This window comes from Theropithecus gelada, chromosome 15, assembly GCF_003255815.1.
Source record: "Theropithecus gelada isolate Dixy chromosome 15, Tgel_1.0, whole genome shotgun sequence".
NCBI classification, from domain to species: domain Eukaryota; kingdom Metazoa; phylum Chordata; class Mammalia; order Primates; family Cercopithecidae; genus Theropithecus; species Theropithecus gelada.
In genome coordinates this window covers 18,642,972-18,665,083 of record NC_037683.1, presented here as the reverse complement: position 1 = coordinate 18,665,083, position 22,112 = coordinate 18,642,972, and the positions used below count along the sequence as shown (strand labels likewise).

At 48.5% G+C, this 22,112-nt stretch overlaps 2 protein-coding genes across 3 annotated transcripts in view; one reads left to right on the top strand and one right to left on the bottom strand.

Annotated features, from left to right (window-relative positions):
• NDUFA8 (NADH:ubiquinone oxidoreductase subunit A8) overlaps positions 1-5,584 on the bottom strand; it is a 62,618-nt gene extending 57,034 nt beyond the window's left edge. Inside the window, exon 1 of the mRNA XM_025359923.1 lies at positions 5,518-5,584. Coding sequence (XP_025215708.1) covers positions 5,518-5,562 — 45 coding nt within the window. The 5' untranslated portion in view covers positions 5,563-5,584. The remainder of the gene's footprint in view (positions 1-5,517) is intronic.
• Positions 1-19,682, top strand: part of MORN5 (MORN repeat containing 5) — a 49,464-nt gene extending 29,782 nt beyond the window's left edge. For both annotated transcript variants that reach the window (XM_025359927.1, XM_025359926.1), the window contains one exon: positions 19,478-19,682. Coding sequence is in view for 1 of the 2 variants with exons in the window: in XM_025359926.1 (XP_025215711.1) it covers positions 19,478-19,524 (47 nt within the window). In the remaining variant the exon portion in view is untranslated. The remainder of the gene's footprint in view (positions 1-19,477) is intronic.
• Positions 19,683-22,112: the final 2,430 nt, after the last annotated feature.

The following is a 22,112-nucleotide window of genomic DNA, read 5'->3' as shown; positions in this document are numbered from 1 at the left end:
TCCGGCACTCCCCAGTGAGATGAACCCAGTACCTCAGTTGAAAATGCAGAAATCACCGGTCTTCTGTGTCGCTCGCGCTGGGAGTTGGAGACTGGAGCTGTTCCTATTCGGCCATCTTGCTCCGCCCCTCTCTGTTTATTTTTTAAAATGCTGATTGCTAGGCACTAAATTGATTTTACAACCTTCTCAAAGGTGGGACCAGCTGTTGGTGGACCATTGTTCTAGGCAGCCTTCCCTGACCATCTCTTCTGTCCTCCACTCCACTGCTGTGTCTGGGCTGGGCGTCCCTCCTCTGTGCCTTCCAAGCCTACCTCTTAGCACTTAGCCCTGGACAGTAGAAGTATCTTTATTAGCCTGTCTCCCCCACAAGTCTGGGAGCAGCTTGAGGGCAGGAACCACGTGACTATGTCTGATTCATCACTGTGTCCCCAGCATCGCACATGGGTCCCATGAGTTGGAGCTGATTAAATGTTTGTAAAACACAAAGCATGCAGGCAGGCAGAGCACCTGCTCCCAGGTCCCTTGTATTGTTCAACTAATCATACCAAATTCAATACTTGGCACATGACAGACAACTTATGATTTTGAATAATAAAAAGAATCCATTATATTTCTATGCACATCCAAGTTTTCAAAGCAGTTTAACATCTGTCAGAGGTCTCAACCCAGTGGCTCTCAGGACAAATCTGGTTGCAGTTTTTGTTTGGTTGGTCCAATTCTTGAAGCTGCTTGGGTTTGAGCACCTAGGTGAGACCATGCACTGCCCAGATCCCTCCCACTCCCTGCTGTGTGACCCTAGCAGCATCGGTCATTTCTGGTACCCACCTTAAAGCCTTTGAGTTCATAAGCCTTGCATCTCATAGATTTATCATGCATCCAGTGAGCTGGGAATGGGCTCATCCTGAGATTGGGAAACTAGGTCTTGGAGTGATGAATGACAGATGTGTGATAGTGAAGCTGGAACTCAAACCCACTCCCATCTTACCACAGCCTAGTTGTCTCTCCACTACCCCCTACTGCTGCTTACCTTGGGACCATAAAGCCATAAATGATAGCAACTGTAGACAGTTATTATATATTCTAATCAATACTGCAAACACAAAACAAAAAAGAGACTGAGTTAGGATATCTTGCCCCACAGAGGCTGGAGAGCTGGGAGAGGTGAGAGAGACAGTGCGGTGTGGTGGTTAAAAGCCTGGGGCCTGGAATCCATGCCTCAGGCTGGCCTCTAGTCCTAGATCTACCACTGACCAGCTCTGTGATCATGAGTAGGTTACTTTTCCCCTTGGAGCCTCACTCTCCTCATCTGTAAAAGGGGCATTGTGGTAGTACCTATTGGAGAAATTATGGTTAGAAAAAAATGAGATTAAGTATTAAAAATACATAGGACAGCACCTGGTCCAAAATAGGTGTCCTGTGATTGGTAATTGTGGCTGCTATCATTATGATGATTATTGACTCAGGCTGGAGAGAAAGAAGTGAGAGCCTGGGATTTGTTAAGCTTTCTCTAGGTGCCTGAGAGGAGTCTCTAGGGAGACAGATGTGCCTGGATATGCTGTCTTTCTGCCTCCTCAAGGGTTTTGCTTGGAAAATGAGGTGCTGCTGAAACTTTGGGGTCTGCAAACACTGATTATGGCATTCAGAGCCCCAGCATAACTTTGAAGGTCCACCTTCCATCCTGCTGTCTCTTCTGCCCTGTGTTCTAGTCCAACAGGACTAGCTGGCATCCATTGATAAACACACAGCACTTCCTACTGCCTATTCTCACCTCATATATTCCCCCAGCGCAGAATACCTTTTCCTCTTTTCTCCACCCTTCTCAGTCCTCGTCTCTCAATGCTCAGCACATAACAGAAGGCCGTGAAGTTTTTGCCTGCAACCCTCAAAGGAGAGCATGTGGCTTTGCCTGTGCATCCACAGCTCGGGGAGACAAGCTGGGAAAGGAATGCTTATTGTGGAGGATCCTTGCTAGGCTCTGTGCCAAGCACCTTAACAGCTTACCTTGGCCATGCACAGTGGCTCACGCCTGTAATCCCAGCACTTCGGGAGGCTGAGGCGAGCAGATCACCTGAGGCCAGTAGTTCAAGGAGGCCAGGAGCCTGGTCAACATGGTGAAACCCTGTCTCTACTAAAAATACAAAAATTACCTGGGCATGGTGGCACATGCCTGTAGTCCCAGCTAGTCGGGAGACTGAGGCAGAAGAATTGCTTGAACCTGGGAGAAGGAGGTTGCAGTGAGCCAAGATGATGCCACTGCACTCTAGCCTGGATGACAGAGCAAGACTTGGTCTGAAAAAAAACCAAAAAACAAAAAACCCAGCTTACCTTGTATGCTCCTCCCTGCCACCCCAAGTGGGCAATTTGCATGAGACACAGTTTGCAATTTGCAATGAAGACACTTGGTCTCAGGTTAATAACTTGCTCATGTCACACAACTAGTGATACAGTCAGATTCAAGCCCCAATCTTCCCAAAGCCTGTCCTTTTCATTCTTCTTGCCAGCTTCGTGGTTCTGGTTTATTCTGTATTCCTCTATCTCCTCTCTAGATAGGGGCATGTCTGATTCATAGTTGTTCCTCCACCAAGCACAGTTCCTGGCACCCAGTGGGAGCTCAGTAAGGTTCCCAAGTGAATGAAACGGTCCATCTTAGAGCTTTAAGACAAAAACACCACAGTCCCCACAATCAGATGCTACTTCATTTGGAAAAGGGTCCTTTATACACTGTGAGCTAATAAAGAAGCATTTGGGGCCGGGCGCGGTGGCTCAAGCCTGTAATCCCAGCACTTTGGGAGGCCGAGACGGGCGGATCACGAGGTCAGGAGATCGAGACCATCCTGGCTAACATAGTGAAACCCCGTCTCTACTAAAAATACAAAAACTTAGCCGGGCGAGGTGGCGGGCGCCTGTAGCCCCAGCTACTCGGGAGGCTGAGGCAGGAGAATGGCGTAAACCCGGGAGGTGGAGCTTGCAGTGAGCTGAGATCCGGCCACTGCACTCCAGCCTGGGTGACAGAGCGAGGCTCCGTCTCAAAAAAAAAAAAAAAAAAAAGAAGCATTTGGAGCTATTTGGGTGAATGGCCTTTACTACGATTACGATGGGAAATTGGGAGACTAACTCTAGCCCTTCCCCCTCCTACACGTCCCTGTCACTCCTCTTAGGAAGGATAAGCTAGAGCCTCACTGGCAGTTTGTACGAGTATCTCTTTCATGGGGCTGTTACTTGCCTCAATGTTACTAGTAGTAATCATTTGCAAAAGAACTGTACTACTAATCTTTACTCCCTCCTCCCAATTAATGATACCCCATGAGAGTGTCTCAGATGAAAGACACATTATTAATATTCAAAGAAAAAACCCTCGTAACCATTTTAACATATACAACTAACAATAAACTAAATTTGCTTTGTGGAAGACAGAGAGTGAGCATCCCAAATTAGTTTATGTAAAAAGCTGAAATTCTTCCCCGAAAGGTCTCAGTACCATCCTCAAAGAATATCCTGATCATCAGAAATGCCGTCAAGATTCCCGCCAACATTATCCCCTTTGTTGTCTGAAATGTCGAATCAAGCACATCTGGCAAATGTCCTAGAGCTCACAAATCTTTCAAACAGCGTATAATTCCCAATGGTTAAAGAGATAACGCCACCGCTTAATCGTGCTGCTCTTCAAAATAGCACCAACTTTCCTTCAATCAGAAACAATGGCTTTGGCTTCTTAAAAATATCACACACCAGTGATTATTTGCAGAGAGCGCCCTTTTGCGTTTGAACCTGTGGGTTCCAGACAGAATTTAAAATAAAAACCACAAGCCTCATTTGAATGCACACTCCATTAAATGGACAATGGGAATAAGGGGTGTGAATTGGGGTCTGAAAAGTAACCTGGCTTATGTGACTCGGCTGCCACCACTAGAATCATGAAGAAGATGGCGATGATGGTGGTGGTGACAGGTAACGATGACTGAGCTTTTGCCATGCACCAGACCCTCAACCAAGGGGTAGGGAGTACTCATGTGATCCCTGTTTGACAATGAGGAAACTGAGGCTCAGTGGGGTTAAAGAATTTCCCCAGGAAATTTGGCAGGAGCCTGAATTCACACTCAGGCTCACCTGCCTCCCCAGGTTTCCCACTTTCCACTTCTGGCCAGCTCCAAGATCATCTGTTGAAAGAGGCATGGACGAAAAGCTCCCAGACGTGAGGTTTATCTGCTCCCCACCCAGCTTTAGAAAAGGGTGAAATTTAAGCGGCACAGTGAACACGTAGAGAAGAAAGACCACTTTAGTCTTCTAATTTTTCTCTGACATTGTTTAGACAGTTGAAAACTGGAAACATCCCCAGTGTCCAATAGGAAAGGACTGGTTAAATAACATATAGTTTATTCTTAATATAGAATACAATGCAATCATTTAAAAATGGCAGTGAAGAAACAGATCTATTGCTATACAAAGGTGTCTATATTCTATTTGATAGAGTGATAAAGCAGGATGATAATAATAGCCAGCATTTGCCAACTTCTTACTGTGTTCCAGGCACTGGTCTAAGCCCTTTACATATATTTTATTTTATTTAATCTCCACAGTAATCCCGCAAAGTCGTTATCCTTGTTATTCCCACTTTACGGATGATGAAACTGAGGAAAGGTGAAATGCCTGCCCAAAGTCAAACTGATAGCAAGTGGCAGAGCTGGAATTGGAAGCCAGCCAGGTCCAGCTGACTTCAAAGCTAAAGATAATGTTAGAGCTGACTTTGAATGAAAAGTTGGAGTTTACTAGCGAAAGAAAGAAAGAACCGAGGGCCTGCCTAGCAGCCCTATAGTTTATAGAGATATAAAAAGTACACATCCAAAGAGTGTAAGGTTGCAGATAGTTCTCTGCCCACTTTCTTGCTCGAAAATTGGCCAATGAACAAGTCTTTCTTTTTTTTTCCCCCTTTGAGACGGAGTCTCGCTCTTTCGCCCAGGCTGGAGTGCAGTGACGCAATCTCAGCTCACTGCAAGCTCCGCCTCCTGGGTTCAGGCCATTCTCCTGCCTCAGCCTCCCCAATAGCTGGGACTACAGGCACCCACCACCAAGCCTGGCTAACATTTTGTATTTTTAGTAGAGACAGGATTTCACCGTGTTAGCCAGGATGGTCTCGATCTCCTGACCTCGTGATCTGCCCACCTCGGCCTCCCAAAGTGCTGGGATTACAGGTGTAAGCCATCGCGCCCGGCCAATGAACAAGCCTTTCAATGACACTGACAAACCAAGACTCCCCTAATCTTGAAGCCACTGCCTTCCCCTGACAGATGAGAAATCTGAGACCCAGAGAGGGCAAATCACGTGTCCAGCCCCACACAGCCTGTCTGTGGTAGAGCCAGGGCTGGTACCCTGTTTCCCACTGCTGGCTGGAACTCCTTCTGCAAACCCAGGCTACCTTGCCACAGTGCTTCCTTTGCGGTTTCTGCAAAATGGCCGAGTAAGACTCCCCCACAGCCCCCTCCTGCTGTCATCCCTCTAGCGAGACAAAAGGCAATTTACCGAAATGTTATAATCACCTGGAGGCTGGCACGCAGGGACATCCATGCTTTATCTGCAGTGTTGTTAGCAGCACCATAATGAAGGCTTTGTGGAGGGATAATACACTGTAACTGCCAAATCAAATGCCCGCACCAATCACACGTCCCTGCCAGCAGACGGGCATTTGTTGTAAGCAAAAGGGGTAGGAAGGAAAGTTATGAGTATTGAATGCCTCCACGGTGCCAGGGACTTACCACATCCCAGTTCTTTGAGGAATAGACCATTATTCGTATTTGGCAGATGCGGAAACTGAGGCTCAGGGAGTAAGTTATTTACTGACAATCAAGCAGCTAGTAAAGGGAGGAACCAGGGTGTGAACCCAGGTCCCTCTGACACCGGAGGCCATGCTCTGAACTGACAAAATATGCTGTGGCATTTTCTGAACCATGAACCTTTCTGAGAATCTAGGCCCAGCTACAGATCTCTCCCCAGAGAAATACACTTGAATTCACAAACAGAATTTTGCCTACAGAGGGCGGGATTGGCCACTTGGAAGGCATCCATAGATCCCCGTCAAGACCTTTGCTCTAGGAATAACAGCCTGCCCAGCTTGCCGCCTCTCCCTGGACTGCAGGAATTGCCCATTGCCATCCTCTCTCCCCACCCCAGTTCCAAAGGCCCTGGAAATTCCCCTTCCAGCCATGGCGCCCATCAGATTTTGGTACAATTCCTCCCCTGCCACCCTCCGACCCCCACATGGCAGCCTCCTGGAGGCATTCGAAGAACACAGCTTCCCCTTCCATGGTTGGAGTCAACCCAGGCCAGCACTGTAATGATTTGTTTTGTCTCCTTTAATAGAAGTGAGTGGAAAGCCAGACCCTATGGGGCTGGAGCCTACTCTCTTCCTCAGCCCAGACTCTGGAACTCAGCACCGTTGACTGAAACCCCTCAGGACCAGGAGAGGCAGACAGGGTCACAGGCAGGTATTGAGAGCCAGCCAGATCTGCAGGCAGATCCCAACTCTGCCACTCACCAGCTGTGTGACCTTGAGCTAGGCCCTTAACTTCTCTGAGCTTCAGTTTATTCTCCTGAAAAAATGAGGACAGAAATAGACCCCCCTTCCAGGGCTGTGGCCTGAAGTGAGATGACATGCATGAGGTGAGATGACATGCACGAGGTGAGATGACACACTCCAGCAAGAACAACGGCTGGCCCAAAAGCAGCACCTGGTGCATGTTGACAATCACAGTCGTGATCCTTTTACACCCAGGATGAAAAGGTGAAAAGCAGGGGCCTCCTTAACTCCACATCCCAAAGGGAGGAGCCAGTGTTACCATGGCAAACTGCAGTTTGGCCTCCTCCCATCTGCTTTTAACTCTAATTTCAAGACTGGACTAAGGACTGTGGTTTTCTGATCTCTCTGCCTAGCCCCTGGCATTCTGTTATGGACGTGTCCCCATCCTCCTCATAATTTCTTATGCACCTAGAGCCTTAGGCCCCCTAAGTTCCCCCTTGACACAGGTCTTTGTTGAGCCCCTGCATCCACCAGGGTTTCACTTGGGGATCAGACCCAGTGCCTGCCACCCCCCACACCAAAACCAGTGTAGGGCTAGGGGGAACATATACATAAATAGACAGTCACAAGACTGGGGTGGGTGTTCTCCAGATAGAGGCCTGGACCCTTTAGGGAGCATAAATGTTCGAAAGACTGTAAAGAAACTCCCACCCCTCAAAATATAGCTTAGAAATCAAAATAACATAAACCATTAAAAAGCATAGGAAGCAGTCCAACACAATTCTATATTCCCTACGATGTTTAATTTTAAATATTGAATATGAGATTCTTTCCAGAAAACTGTGAGTATCCCTATTTCAGTGGCACCAGGGGCTACATTCACAGTGTGCTACACACACAGAGAAGCAGTCCAGATGCTGTCCTGGAAAAGGTGGAGTTTGGCAAGGCCTAAAAGGATGAGAGGTGGATTCTGCTGCATGGAAGGGAAGGAGAAATATGGGCAAAGGCCCAGAAAGACGCAGGGGTACAGGGTGCTCCAGATGGAGCAACTGAGAAGGCCTGTGTGTTGGGGAATGGGGAAGGTGTCAAGGAGGCCTCAGACTAGACTTTGATGAGTGTGGAGGAGTAGGTCTACAGTGGGGCATTCAAGGCAGAGGGACCCAGTGTGGGCTGGAGAGAGCCTTGAATAGCAGGTTAGGGAGTTTAGCTTCAGTCCTTCAGATGGTGAGGAGTAAAGACGGGAGTTGCAGAAAGGTTCCTCAGGGAAGTGAGTAGAAGTCAAGGCTGCAGCTCCAAAGACAGACTTGGCTATCACCCTGCACCCACACACATGAGCTGGGTAAGCTCGGGCAGACACCTTCATCTCTGAGCCTCAGTAGCCTCCCCTGTAAAAGAGGTAACGACATTGTCTTTCCACGACTGCTGTGAGGATTCAGTGAGTTCTGGTCTGTCACAGACTTCTGCAGATTCCTCCTTAACACCCCTGCTGACTGTTGTCACTGCTCTAGTCTTAATTCAGCCCTCAACATTTGACGACTGGACAACAGGCTCCTGTCTGCCAGGGCCCCTTCAGTCCGTCATCCACATGCAGCCAGGGATTAGGGGCCAAAAGGAGCAGAGGGTCAAAGCAGAGGCTGTGGGGTCAGGCCAATAGAGTGACCTTGGCCATGGCACTTGGTTCCTCTGAACTGCCTTAGGACAGCAGCTAGGCGTCATGGACATGTTTAGTGAATGTGGATTCAATTATAAATGCTCAAAAAGAAAAGGGGGCACTAGGAAGCAGGAGGAACAGCAACATCAACAGTCTTGGTGATTTTGCATCCCCTCTCCATTCAGCACACACGTGTTCTGCAGCAAATGTGAGGACACTACATCAGTCATCTCCATCCCTGTGTGCCTCCTGTCCTGGGAGCACCTTGCCACGGAGGATGATTCTAGCATTTAAAGATATGTACCTGGACGCGGTGTCTTACACCTGTAATCCTAGCACTTTGGGAGACTGAGGTGGGCGGATCACTTGAGGTCAGGAGTTCAAGACCAGCTTGGCCAACATGGTGAAACTCCACCTCTACTAAAAATACAAAAATTAGCCAGATGTGGTGGCAGGTGCCTGTAATCCCAGCTACTCAGGAGGCTGAGATAGGAGAATCACTTGAACCTGGGAAATGGAGGCTGCAATAAGCCAAGATCACACCACTGCTCTCCAGCCTGGGTGACAGAGCAAGACTCCATCTGCAAAAAAAAAAAAAAAAAAAGATATGTATGTTTTATGAGACTGAGCGCTACCTACTGCACTAAGGAGGCAACTGATATGTATGTTTTGATCAGCGTCACCCATAAACACTACTCATATGCATCTGGACCTTAACAGCAAGACAAACTTTCTAACAATTGTCAGAAGACTGTCTTTGTGGGCCAAGCGTCATGTGCCTGTAATCCCAGCACCTTAGGAGGCTAAGGTGGGAGGACTGCTTGAAGCCAGGAGTTCAAGACCAGCCTGGACAACAATCTGAGACCCCGTCTCTACAAAAAAGATTTTTTTAAATTCGTCAGGAGTGGTGGCATGCCTGGAGTTCAGCAACCCGGGAAGCTGAGGTAGAAGGATCTGTTGACCGCAGAGTTCAGAGGCTGCAGTGAGCCATGATCATACCATGCACTATAGCCTGAGTGACAGAGAGAGACCCCCTGTCTATAAAACATTTTAAAAAATAAGAAGTCTGGCTGTGTGGCACTTAGTGAGATGTCCATCTCCAGCACGGGACCTTCCTAAGAGATTTCCAAGGGTCATTATGACTATGGGAACTTTCCCCCTCACCCATCAACTAAAGCACCTAAGGCTCCTACCTGAGATAACACCAGCTGTGCATACACAGAGATGTTAATGAGGATTGCATGATGGCAGGCATGGCACCTTGCACACGGAAGTGCTTCCTAATATGAGGCAGCTATATTCCTTGCCCTGACTTAGCCCCATCCCAGGGATAGTCCTAAATCCAGCCTTAGGCCTAACCTTGGAGACCCCACCTCCATTATTTCCACATATTAAAACAAAGTGTATCCACACGAAATATAAATCCCACATTAAATATACAAATTTTGCTGTTGCTTGGTAAACTGCTTTACTACGAGTCTTCAACAATTGGCCATGATTTCCTGAGAGTCATGCATACTGGAGAATTCTCAAAAAATGAGGAAATTGAGCCTACAAATGGATGTCAAGTGTAATAAAACTGTTTTGATTTCTAAATTTAATAATTAAGTCTGAATGCATTAATTATAACATTTATTAATTTCAGTTTTGTAGTTTCTCTTTTTTTCTATTTAGAGCCAATCATCTTTTTCTAAGCCTTTTACATTTGAATAGGCCTTAAGAAGCTTGTGGGTGCTTGGCCCAGCCCTCTGCCCAGCCCAGAAGATGCTCTTCTATAGGGAAAAGCCAGAGCAGCCCCAAGACCTTCCACCTCCCTGCCCTGTGGCGGGCTTTGCCTAGGCAATGACTCCTCAGTCAATATTGACAATGCGGTGGTCTTGGCCTCTGGCCACCACCACTGCCAGCAAAGTTCAAAGCCTCTTTCTTGTCGGGAGTGGTGATGGGGATGCCTGGGCATTGCTGCCCTCACTGTGGCACTGCCGTGGCCCTGCCCCACCAGTTCATGTAGGCTGCATTTGCACAGAGGGTGTGGCAGGGCGATGGATGGGACCCATGGGTGCCCACAAGCTGGGGAGCCTGCTTTGCAATGTACCCCCGATCCCAGCCTGGAGTCCTCTGAGGATGGGCCTAGACCCCCCAAAAGATGACAGCCCCTATGACAGAAGCTTCCTTCCTCCAAGGCCTGGCCCAGCCCTGTGCTCACTGCCACCCTGGCATTCGGCATGAGCCCTGGGCTGTCTCTGGCATGAACCCTGGGCTTCCTGGGTTGGAAGTGCCTCTGCCCTCTGCATGTAAAGACACACACTGAGACTTTAGGGACTCACATCCTGCCACACTCAGCCAGTCGCATGAGCCACACACCGTGTGCACACCTCCCCTCAGCTGCAGCCACTCCCACACTCACACACACATCTCTTCATGCTTATGCTGGTGTGAGAGCAGTTGGATGGAAATACACACACCTGTGTCTGTGCACACACTTGCAGCTTCTCCGAGCATGACTCTGGTGCCAGACACACTGAGCCCTTCCCTCTGCCCTGATGGAAGGAATTGGGGCAAATCATTTCACCCCTCAGTTTCCTCATCATAATTGGAGACAGCTCCATCTCACTCACTGAGGAGAGGAGGAATGTAGCCCCCGACATACACGCGGAGCTGGGCACCTCCTAAGTGCCTGGCCAGTGTGAGCTCTGCCACTCTCCCAAGGCAGACGCTTTGTTTCCTCTTGGTCTCCTCCCTTCTCTAGTCCCCATCCCAGCCTCCTCACTCACATAGGGTGGGAGCTGCATAGCAGTGGTAACCGCAGGTGTGCCCAGCCCAAAGGAGTGCCAAGAGCAGGCAGAGCCCAGCCTGTGGGTGTGCAGTGACCCCAATCTGCCTGCTTGCCTTCCCTGGGCTCGCCTGCCCTGGCTTGCCCTGCTGGCTTTGAACAAAAATTATTAGCTGAGCCATGGCCCTTGATCCTTATGGCACTGGTCCTCATGTGAAGGCCTCCTCCTCCCACAGGCTCCCCCCTCCATCCTGGCAGAGAACCAGAAGTCCTGGGGGTGTCCTGAGCGAGTCCCTTAAGGATGCTCCCCTACAGGCATCCAGTTTGGGAATGAAAGACCCATCACAATGGTGATTGTAGCTTCCATTCCTGGCTGCCCACCGAGTGCTGTTCATCCTGGTCAGTCCTCACTCTGCCCTCTGCAGAAAGTCTGGTGAAACCTGCTGCAAAGACGAGGAGCGTGACTCAGAGATGGGAGTGACATGCCCAAAATGACCCAGCGAGTCAGTGGCTCAGCATCGGATCCAGGCTTGTTCGGCTCCAGAACTCCTTCCAGTCTTTGCTGTGTTGCCACATGAACCCTGAAATCCCACCTTCACAAGATAACTTCTGGCGTTTCTTTTGGTTTTTGGCATTTCCTGTGCACCAAGTGCTGTGCTAACCTTTTTTAGGAATGATCTCACTTGGTCCTCATGCAAGCCTTCAAGGCAGGCATCTTTGTAGATGAGGAAATGAGACCCAGTGAGGTGTGAGGCCACTTGCTCAAGGTCTGTAAACTCGTGGCACAGAGTTCCAATGCCCAAGTTCTTAACCATCACACCACACTGCCCCCTCCCTGCTAACCCTCTGAAGAGCTGGTATTTCCATGCAGCTGTTCTGAGACTTTCAGGATCTCTTTTTCCCCCAGCTCTGCACTGATCTGCAGCCTGCACTAATGTCACCCGGTGACCTGGGCACAGCTCAGCAGGCCCAGCGCAGCTGTGCCCTGTACAGGTCAGTTCCTCCCCGCCTTCACTGAGAGACAAGTCCCAGGCCAGCCAGACTTTGAGCTTCCTGAGTGGGGTTAGTGCCCAGGTATGACCCCACACAACCCAGCCTCTCCAGGTAGTAGGGCTGCTCAATCTATTGCCTCAAGTCACAAAAGGAACCAGCAGCTGGCGGCCTTGAACTTGCCATTGGCATGCCTGCCTTGCCCTCTCACGAGCTCCGTTTGCCCAGGGTGGGGAAGAAAGTCTTCCCCCTTTGTCAAAACCCCACAGGGTAAACCTATTGCTTTTATGTCCCCAAATTTACATTTCTTTATTCATTATTCACCATGTATTTATGAAATGCTTTCTGAGTGCTGGATCTGTGCTGGGCCCTGATGATCAAAGGTAAATGGTACAGGGCTGCCCCAGGCTGGAGGGGGTGACCACGTCCAACACTGTGACCTCGGCTCAGGGAAGGCTGACGTCCAGGTGGGGTCTGTGGGGGTAGGGGACAGCCAAGAGGGTATGAGGCCCAGCCCACACATTCATGGGGCCTTTAAGTGTGGACTGTGACGGACTGAAGGAAAACCCTGTTCATCAGACAACTCAAAATTCACACCCCTTTTCCTGACCATAGTGCCTTCAGCACGCTGTGAACTTACACTTTTTTGGAAGAAATCCTAGAATAACACACTCATATTACATTTGGTTGTTTGTGTTAAAAGTAGCAATTTGTCAGCCGGGCGCTGTGGCTCACACCTGTAATCCTAGCATTGTGGGAGGCCAAGGCGGGTGGATCATGAGGTCAAGAGATCGAGACCATCCTGGCCAACATGGTGAAACCCCATCTCTACTAAAAATACAAAAATTAGCCAGGCGTGGTGGTGCATGCCTGTAGTCCCAGCTACTCGGGCAACTGAGGCAGGAGAATCACTTGAACCTGGGAGGCAGAGGTTGCAGTGAGCCGAGATTGTGCCACTGCACTCCAGCCTGGTGACAGAGTAAGACTCTGTCTCAAAAAAAAAAAAAAAAGTAGTAATTTGTCAAATGTAAATGTTTAAACTATTCTGTAATTGTTATCACCTTGCTTAGGCCTGTCTTCAATTTTATATACACTAATACTACAAAATGGAAGGTACCTTGGGCCTCTCTTGTGCTCTGAGAGTCCCTGAACCCAAACTAGGTCCTGAAGGAGGAAGGGTGGTCCCTTGGGAACAGCATATGCAAAGGCACAGAGGCACTGGTGAGCATGCACATGGACTACTGCAGTTCCTCTGGTGGCTGCATTTTATAGCGTGAGGGGAGCTGGGAGGGAAGTGGGGAGGGAAGCAGGCCTAGGAAGCAGGCCTGGGAAGTAGGGGGACCTGGCAACCTTGAAGGCCAGGCAGAGAAGTGGGGAGCCTTTTCAGGGAAGTTTTTCATTGCGGTAGCTCATAGTCAGATTTGGGGTCTCTCTTGCAGTACGTTTCTTTTCTTCTCTATAAAAAGCCCAGTTATCCTAATGACCTATGAGTGCAGGGCATGCAGGTGGCAGCAAGGTCACTTCCAAAGCTTCAGAACCGGAATAAAGACATCGTTCAGCCCCAAAGGTAGACAGACCTAACCCTGAAGTGCACCTGGGTCCTGGCCGCACTCGCTGCTGGTCTCAGTCCCATCTGTCCCTAGCACTGGCCACAGGGCTGGCCACAGAATTGGGCTTGCCAATTCATTCATTAATTGAAAAGCTATCAACTGAGAACCTACTATGTGCCAGATGCTCTCCTAAGCACTGGGATATCATAGTGAACAAGCAGGCAGGGCTCCTGGTCTCACTGGAGCTTATAGTCTGGATGGGGAAACAGACAACATGCACGTAAACAAATACATATGCAGGGAGTGGCTTATGCTATGGAGAAAATAAAATGAAGACAAGATGGAGTGACTGGGAGTGGAGGCAGTTAGATTAGGGTCATTGAGAAGGTGACATTTGAGTTGAGACCTAGATACCGAGAAGGGGGTGCATGGGAAATGTTTGTTGATGGCAACTGACACAAGTCAGAATGAAAAAGGCTTATTCCAGATTTCATCTGAGAGAGCATTTATAAGCGCCTACTGTATGCTGGATCTAGTGGTCAACAAATCAGACATGGTCCCTGCATCGAGAGCTTACAGTCTAATGGGAGAGAAATACATTATATAAGAAAATATTCAAGCGGGGCGCCGTGGCCCACGCCTATAATCCCAGCACTTTAAGAGGCTGAGGCAGTGGATGACCTGAGGTCAGGAGTTTGAAACCAGCCTGGCCAACATGGAGAAACCCCATCTCTACTAAAAATACAAAAATTAGCCAGGCATGGTGGCGCACGCCTGTAATCCCAGTTATTTGGGAGGCTGAGGCAGGAGAATTCCTTGAACCCGTGAGATGGAGGCTGCAGTGAGTCGAGATTGCGTCACTGTACTCCAGCCTGGGCGACAGAGCAAAAACTCCATCTCAAAAAAAAAAAAAAAAAAAAAAAACCACAAGTATAGATTCAAAAATTGTGATCTGAGGGGACCATGAAAGAAAAGGGAGTGTGGGAGGCCAAGGCGGGCGGATCATGAGGTCAGGAGATTGAGACCATCCTAGCTAACATGGTGAACCCCTGTCTCTACTAAAAATACAAAAAATTAGCCCAGCTACTTGGGAGGCTGAGGCAGGAGAATGGCGTGAACCCAGAAAGCGGAGCTTGCAGTGAGCTGAGATCACGCCACTAAACTCCAGCCTGGGTGACAGAGCGAGACTCCGTCTCAAAAAAAAAAAAAGAAAAAAAGAAAAAGGAGTGAATGACGTCAATCTGGATGTCTGGGTCTGTGAAGGGATGTCCACTCCTCTTAGAGAACATGAGAATCTCACCTTTTAGGGAGTGCTCTAGATTTTCATGTATTTCTTAAACTGTTTATTTGAAAGCAGTTAAATTAACAGAATTCTCGCAAAGATACTGCACAGTTGTTAATACACCCCACACTCAATTTCCCTGTTATGACTATCTTACATTTCATGGAACATCTGTCACAATTAGTGAACTAATATTGATGTTATGATTCACTAAAGCCCATACTTTTTACAGATGCCTTTTCGTAATGTCCATTTTCTATTCCAGGATCCCATCCTGTCTCCTTAGGCTCCACAGGGGCATAGCTGTTTCTTAGGCTTTCCTTGTTTTTGGTGACAGTTTTGGGGAGTACTGGTTAGATATTTTGTAGGATGCCCCTCAACTGGAATCTGTCTGATGTTTTTTCTCATGATTAGATTGGAGTTGTGGGTTTGGGAGAAAGATCACAGAAGTAAAGTGTCATTTTCATCCCATCCTATCAAGGGTCCAGACTGTCACCACGACTTACCAATGTTGCTGTTAACCTTGGTCGCCTGACTGAGGTAGTGTTTGTGAGGTTTCTCCATTATAAAGTTACTTTCCCCTCCTCCCTTTCCATACTGTACTCTTTGAAAGTCACTACGCACAGCCATGCTTCAGAAGTGGGGATTTGTGCTCCAACTCTTTGAGGACAGAGTACATAAATTACTTGGAATTCTCCTGCATGGATTTATATATTCTGATTTTTATGCATTTTTGCCAGTATCTTTATGCAAGGTCTTTTTGCTTTTCAGGAGTTCAAGAACCCTGTTGGTATTTCTAGGAACCTAGAACTTTTATTTTATTTAATTTATTTATTTATTTATTTAGAGACAGGGTCTCAACTCTGTCACCCAGGCGATCACAGCTTACCACAGCCTCAATCACCCCAGGCTCAGGTGATCCTCTTACCTCAACCTCCCGAGTAGCTGGGACCACAGGCCCTTGCCACCATGCCCAGCTAATTTTTCTATTTTTTGTAGAGAGGTGGTTTTGCCATGTTGCCCAGGCTGGATTAAAACTCCCAGGCTCAAGCAACCTGTCCACCTCGGCCTCCCAAAGGGTTGGGAATATAGTTGTGAGCCACCACGTCCAGCTGAGGTATCTTATTTCAATTAACAAAATGCATGAAGTTACCAAGACATTAAATTGGAGGGTAGGAAAAAAGCCAGACTTTTTTTTTTTTTTTTTTCTTTTGAGACAGAGTCTTGCTCTGTCGCCATGCTAGAGTGCAGTGGCGCAATCTCGGCTCACTGCAACCTCCGCCTCCTCGGCTCAAGTGATTCTCCTGCCTTAGCTTCCCGAGTGCCTGCCACCATGCCCGGCTCATCTTTGTATTTTTGTAGAGATGAGGTTTCACCACGTTGGCCAGGATGGCCTTGATCTCTTGACGTCGTGATCCACCCACCTCAGTCTCCCAAAGTGCTGGGATTACAGGCGTGAGCCACGGTGCCTGGCAAAGGCCAATAATTATTTTAATTTTTTTTTTTTCTATTGTCAGTACCCATTAGTGAAAGAAGATTTGGGAAATAAAAGCAGAAAGAGAAACTCTCTCGTCCCACTATGCAGGGCTATTATTCACATTTCAATTTAATTTTTCTTCTGTGCACAGTTATTACATAGAATATACTATGTGTACTTTTATTTCTTGTCTCTTCTTGCCATTTTTCTTTTGCTTATTATCACATCAAAAACATTTCCCCCATGTTGCTATACAAACTCCATAATAATTATTTTCAGTAGCTGTTAAATATCCCCTCACGTGTCTTACAGTATCCACTCCCTGAATCTAGCACGATGCCTGGTACATAATTATTTGTTAAATGAATGCCCATACAACAAAATAATCATTCCCTCATTTTTAGAAATGTACATCATTTTCCTTTTCCCTGATTCTAAATAGTTCCGAGACAAATAGATCATCCCTTTAAGATAGTGTCCCAGAGTGGAATTACCATGCCAGCAGGGACCAAAAATTTTTAAGATCAATGCACCAAACCAGAAATCTTCCATCTCTCTGCACCACCAGCAGTTGTGCCAAGGGTAATAATTTACAATTGATTAAAGAGTTTGTGGGGTGTTTTTTTCCCCATCTTTTTTCTCCCTCCTTTCCCTCTCCCCTCCTACCAAAAAGGGAAGAAATTATCTGAGAAGGTGAAGATGTTCTCAGACAATCATATTAACATATTCCAACAATCGCAATTTGCAAAATAGTAATCACAACTCCCAGGATCTGGGAGGCATTAATCAAAGCTGCAGGTTTAATTCCATTTTAAATATTGATGAAATGTGCTTCGGCAGCCTCACCCTGGCGTGGCAGGGCCAGGGGAGCCGCAGAGAGGCGCAGGGGAGGCGAAGGGAGGGTTGGTGAGCAGCTGCTGGGAGGGGAGGCATCTGTGATTCAAATTGGTGGCTGTACAGCCAGGTAGAGAGTGAAAGGGGTAGTGAAGAGGGCTGTTAAGTCCATTGCTGTCAATTTTTAACGATCAGGGAGGGGCCTGAGGACTGGTTCAGCACAATAAACCCAGTTTGTCTGGTTTCAGGGGTTACTGCTGAAGAGGTTGCAGCTGCACTGATTCGAATAGCCTGGAGACTTCAGAACTGTAATTATCAACCAGGCTGCTCACAGTGTGGCAAAAGTGGGCTCCACCAGCGCTTAACTCCTTGTGTGCTGACACATCATTGCTGCTTTCCCCACCCCTGGGTTTCCCAGCCTCAGCGGGGACTCCCAGGCAGCCTCCCCAGAGGAAACTGAGGCTCACTGGCTGCTTACCAGAGTGTGCCAGGCAGCAAGCTGTTTTCCTTAGGTCTCATGTAAAGAAATGGTGGGGAGGTGGTTAGTGATATGGGGGCAGCCTCAGCTCCTGACGTGCTCACATCTGCCCTGGGGTGAGAGGTCAGGCTGCAGAGCCTGGTGAACCTTGGTTTGAATCCACTGGCGATGGACTTAGGACAAGGCTCTCCCCTACCCGACTGGGCTGTTACAGAGATCCAATGAGACACAGTGTCTGCAAAGCACCAAGCACACATAGGCTGTCTGTGAACCTCCATCTCTCTGGCCCTGGGTCTGGTGCCTTTCACAGAAAAGGAAGGCATCCCTAGCAGGGGATCTGATTCATGAAGCTTTCCGCCGGCCCTCTGTGTTTCAGCTCTCAGGGAGTGCCCTTGTTCCCAAGCATCTGCCATTTGTCACCCAAGGAGGGTGGGCAGACCTATCCTCCCATCTCTTAGGCAGGAGGCACTGGGCTAGACACAGGGAAAGGAGAAAAGGCAAGAACTCCTCCAGTGCTCTGGCCCTCAGGAGAACTGGTTAAAGGCAGGGAGTGGCACCAAGGGAAGGGAGGAGTGGCGGGAAGGTGGAAAGGCAAGAAGGCAGGGAGAAGGCAGCGTGGTGTGAAAAGAGTATGGGCAGCTGGAAGGACGTTGCAGGAAGGATGTGCAGGACTCATTGACCCTCCTCCTGGAAGGAATGTAACCCCAAGAGACATTCTCCACATATCCATGAAGGGGTGTGGCCAAGAACGCTTGTCCCAGCATTGTTCCTGGTAGTGGGACTTGCAGGCAACCTCCGCAGCCACCACCGGCACGGAGAGGAAAATGTGACGGAAGCCAAGCATGGAATATTAGGTAGCAGTAAGAAGCAAAGAGCTGGATGTACACACAGCAACAAGAATAGGTCTTGAGTGAAAAATGTGAGACATAATGAAAGCCACAGCACAATGCCATTTCTGTAAATTAAAAACACACTTGTACACAAAACAACAGCACATATTTTACAGAGCAGCATGCATTTTGAGGAGTCTCTATCCCACCACTGGAGTAAGTCCCTGTAGTGGTGGAGGAGGGACCCAGTGTGGGTTTGGAGAAGAAAGGAGGAAAAATGAAAATAAAGTAAATCCACGGAAGGGTCTTGTACAGAGAGATGATGGCAGCATGCTGTGGACTGAAGAATGTGATTCAAGTCTCTCTATTTGAGGTTTAAAAAACAGCATAGGCTTTATAGCTGGACAATCCTAGGTTCCAGTCTGAGCTCTCCCACATACTGATCCTGTGGCTGTGGACAAGTGCCTTGGCCTCTGCGAGCATCTGTTTGTTCATCTGTAAAATGGTGGAGAAGGCTTGCCCATTGGGTGGTTGGTCATGAAGATTAAACTAAGGAGACATTGCGTTTGGGCCTTCAGGGCACAGCCAGGAGCTCCTGCTCCTCTCCATTCCCCACTGAAAGGCCTGAAGTAAACAAGAGGGTGTTAGTCCCCTGGGGAAACCATGGGTCCTTGAAAGGGTCAAGAATGGAGAGCCTAGAAAGGAAATGAAAACCTCAGGACTCTGTCTCCTAGCACCACCAGCAAGGCCTAGACCCGCTGTCCTGGGGCTATCGTGTGTGGGCTGTCAGACCAGGCAAGTGCCCGACTGTGAAGCAGCTGCTCTCTGCCTGTGAGGATGAGTCCAGCTTAGGGTGGCCAGACCGTCTCATGCTTGCCTCCGCCAGCAGCACCCAGTTAGAAACCCTTCTGTGTTCAATTTCCCCAAGACCAAGCACTCCGAAGCATTCAGTGTAAATGAAAGGTCTGTTCCTCCCCACACAAAGCTAAACAGACTGGCCATCCACAGACCATCCCAGTCCCAAGGCCCCACCTGGGAACCCCCCAGGCCAGGGAAGGTCCCAGTGAGCACCAAGCATGACCAGCTCTTCCTCTTTCCTTGCAGATGATGATGAGCACGAGTGGATCACCCATACCTGTCGAAAGGGCTAGGACGAGATTTTGAGTCACAGGCCCGAGCTGTGAACTCTGTGGCTGCCTCCACCAGAGGTTTCCATCTGCCCTGCTGGCACTGGCTGCCCTGGGGGACAGGCTGTAGTTCTAGAACCTGACTTTTAACTCAGGAATAAAGACTTTCTGCAGTCAGTGGCCCCAAGTGTATTTGCCTTAAAAGATTTGTTTCTCAGTGGGCATCATTTCACCTAGACAAAATTGTGAGCTATAGATATTCCCAGGACCCACCCTAGACCTCCCAATCAGAATCTCTGGGAATGGGGCCCAGTAATTTGCACTCCCAGCATTTTGCATGCATCTGAACATTTGAGAACCATCTCTTTATAATACATAGACGTAATTGAGCACTAACCGGTGCGGGTAGTGTGTGTGCATTATCTCCACTCCTCAAAACAGCCTTGCAAGGGGAAGGCTTTTGCGGATGAGGAATCTGAAGTTCAGAGAGACAGAGTGACTTGCTTGGTCTCAGAGGGCAGTAGGACCTGATCACTGTGCCCAGTCCTGCAGCAGTCATGGGTTCTTAGTTTCTGTTTCTGGTTGGGCCAGTGAAGCCCCTTCCTCATCCCTCTTTTCCGCTTATCACTAGAGACAGAAACTAAAAATCATGGCTTCAGGCTGCTGAAAGTCTAAAACAAAACAGAACAGAAAAACAACAACAACAAATAAGGTGGGTTGGACAAGCTTGTTAGGCCCAAGAACGATTACTCAGGCCTGTCTTTCCCTCTTGGCAGCTCCCCCATTTGAACCTCACATCCTAAGCACAGAATCAGCATGGTGCCATAGAAAGAATGTGGCTTTGGAGGCCGGGCATGGTGGCTCACGCCTGTAATCCCAGCACTTTGGGAGGCCAAGGCGGGCAGATCACATGAGGCCAGGAGTTCGAGACCAGCCTGGCCAACATAGTGAAACCCCATCTCTACTAAAAATACAAAAATTAGCTGGGCATGGTGGCATGTGCCTGTAATGCCAGCTACTTGGGAGGCTGAGGCACCAGAATTGCTTGAACACGGGAGGTGGAAGTTGCAGTAAGCTGAGATTGCACCATGGTACTCCAGCCTGGGTGACAGAGCGAAACTCTGTCTCAAAAAAAAAAAAAAAAAAAAAAAAAGATTGTGGCTTTGGCATCATATAAAAATGGTTGTAATAATGCTTTAAAACAACACAGTAGCCGTGTGGTTAAATAATACAAGTAAGGGACCTGGCGCATAGTAGGTATTCAACATGTGTTTGCTTGAAAGAACAACTTGTTAGTGGTGCATATAATCGTTTCTCAAAATCATCCCGGTGGTCACATTTGTCAGCTAAAAATCAGAAGAGGAAGCGACAACATGTTCCAGGGCCACACATGGGCCATATGCATCCTGGATCTTTGTCTAACTGTTCCTCCTTAGAGGTTGCTAGATCCTGTCACCCCCTGTGCTCTGTCCCCTGGCTCACCAGGGCTGCCCAGTGGAGGCAGAACAGTGAGTCAGGCTTGGAAGGCAGGAGAGGAAATTGGATCTCAAACTAGGGACCCGGAGGCGTCATGCTGGGGCAGAGCCAGGAGGCAGCGGGAAGGGAGGCCTGGGCTCACTCTCAGCTGCACCAGGGAGCAGACTTGGGATGATCACCTCTCCCCAAGACGCCAGTCACCTTGGTAGATAGAGTTGAGCTCCACTGGTGGTTTCCAAACTGTATTTTGAAAACAGAAGGGACATTCATGTAAAGAAACACACAACTAAACTCACATATTTTCAAAGATACACATGTATCTAAACATTTGAAAATGGATTGGAAGAGCAGATGTATGAGGAGCAAGAAATGGGGTCAGGATGGCAGATTTAAAAACTAATAGAATAAAGAGAGGGGCCCTGCAGTCAGTGACTCATGTGCACCATGGGCTGAGGTTTCTGAGCAACTCATTTCTGTGCAGGGCCACAGCAGGCCAGGGAAGCCTCTGCATTCTGCAGGGCAGCTCTGCTCTCCACACCAGGAGCTTTAGCTTGAGCAAATGATTCTGCTGCTGAAAGAAATTTGACAACCACCAGAAAGATGCTCTTTCACTCCTCAGGTTACGAGGTGGCTCTGGAGCCTGACAAAACCACTGTAAGACCCAGTCTTGTGCAGAAGCTGGGGCCCTGCTGCCCATTCCATATTCCTTTAACTTCACCCTATTAAATGCTTCCCCATCTTCCAAATAGGCTCCTCTGCACCTCCCTCCCTGCCCCACCCTCTTGCTTACCTATTCTGTGACCTTCTCGTCTGCTACGATCCAGCTCTAATACCCACCCCCTTGGCTCTCACAGTATTTGCCAGACCGAGAGCTCCTCCAGGGCAGGGTCTGGCTGGGAGCCTTTTCTGAGTGTGCAGAGCCAGTGCAGGGCCCAGTAGAGAGTGTGTGTTCAGAGACTGGAACGGAGGGCATCAAGCAGCCTGATTCCCTCCAAAGCTTAGATAAGAAGCAGGTGTGACTGAGTACTTAGAGAAGAAATCCATCATCAGGCCTCTACAATGCATTGTTTACTAACTGGGAAATAGTACCAGTTTCCCAGGAAGGAGGATTACACTGTCCAGCAGCGCACGTATTC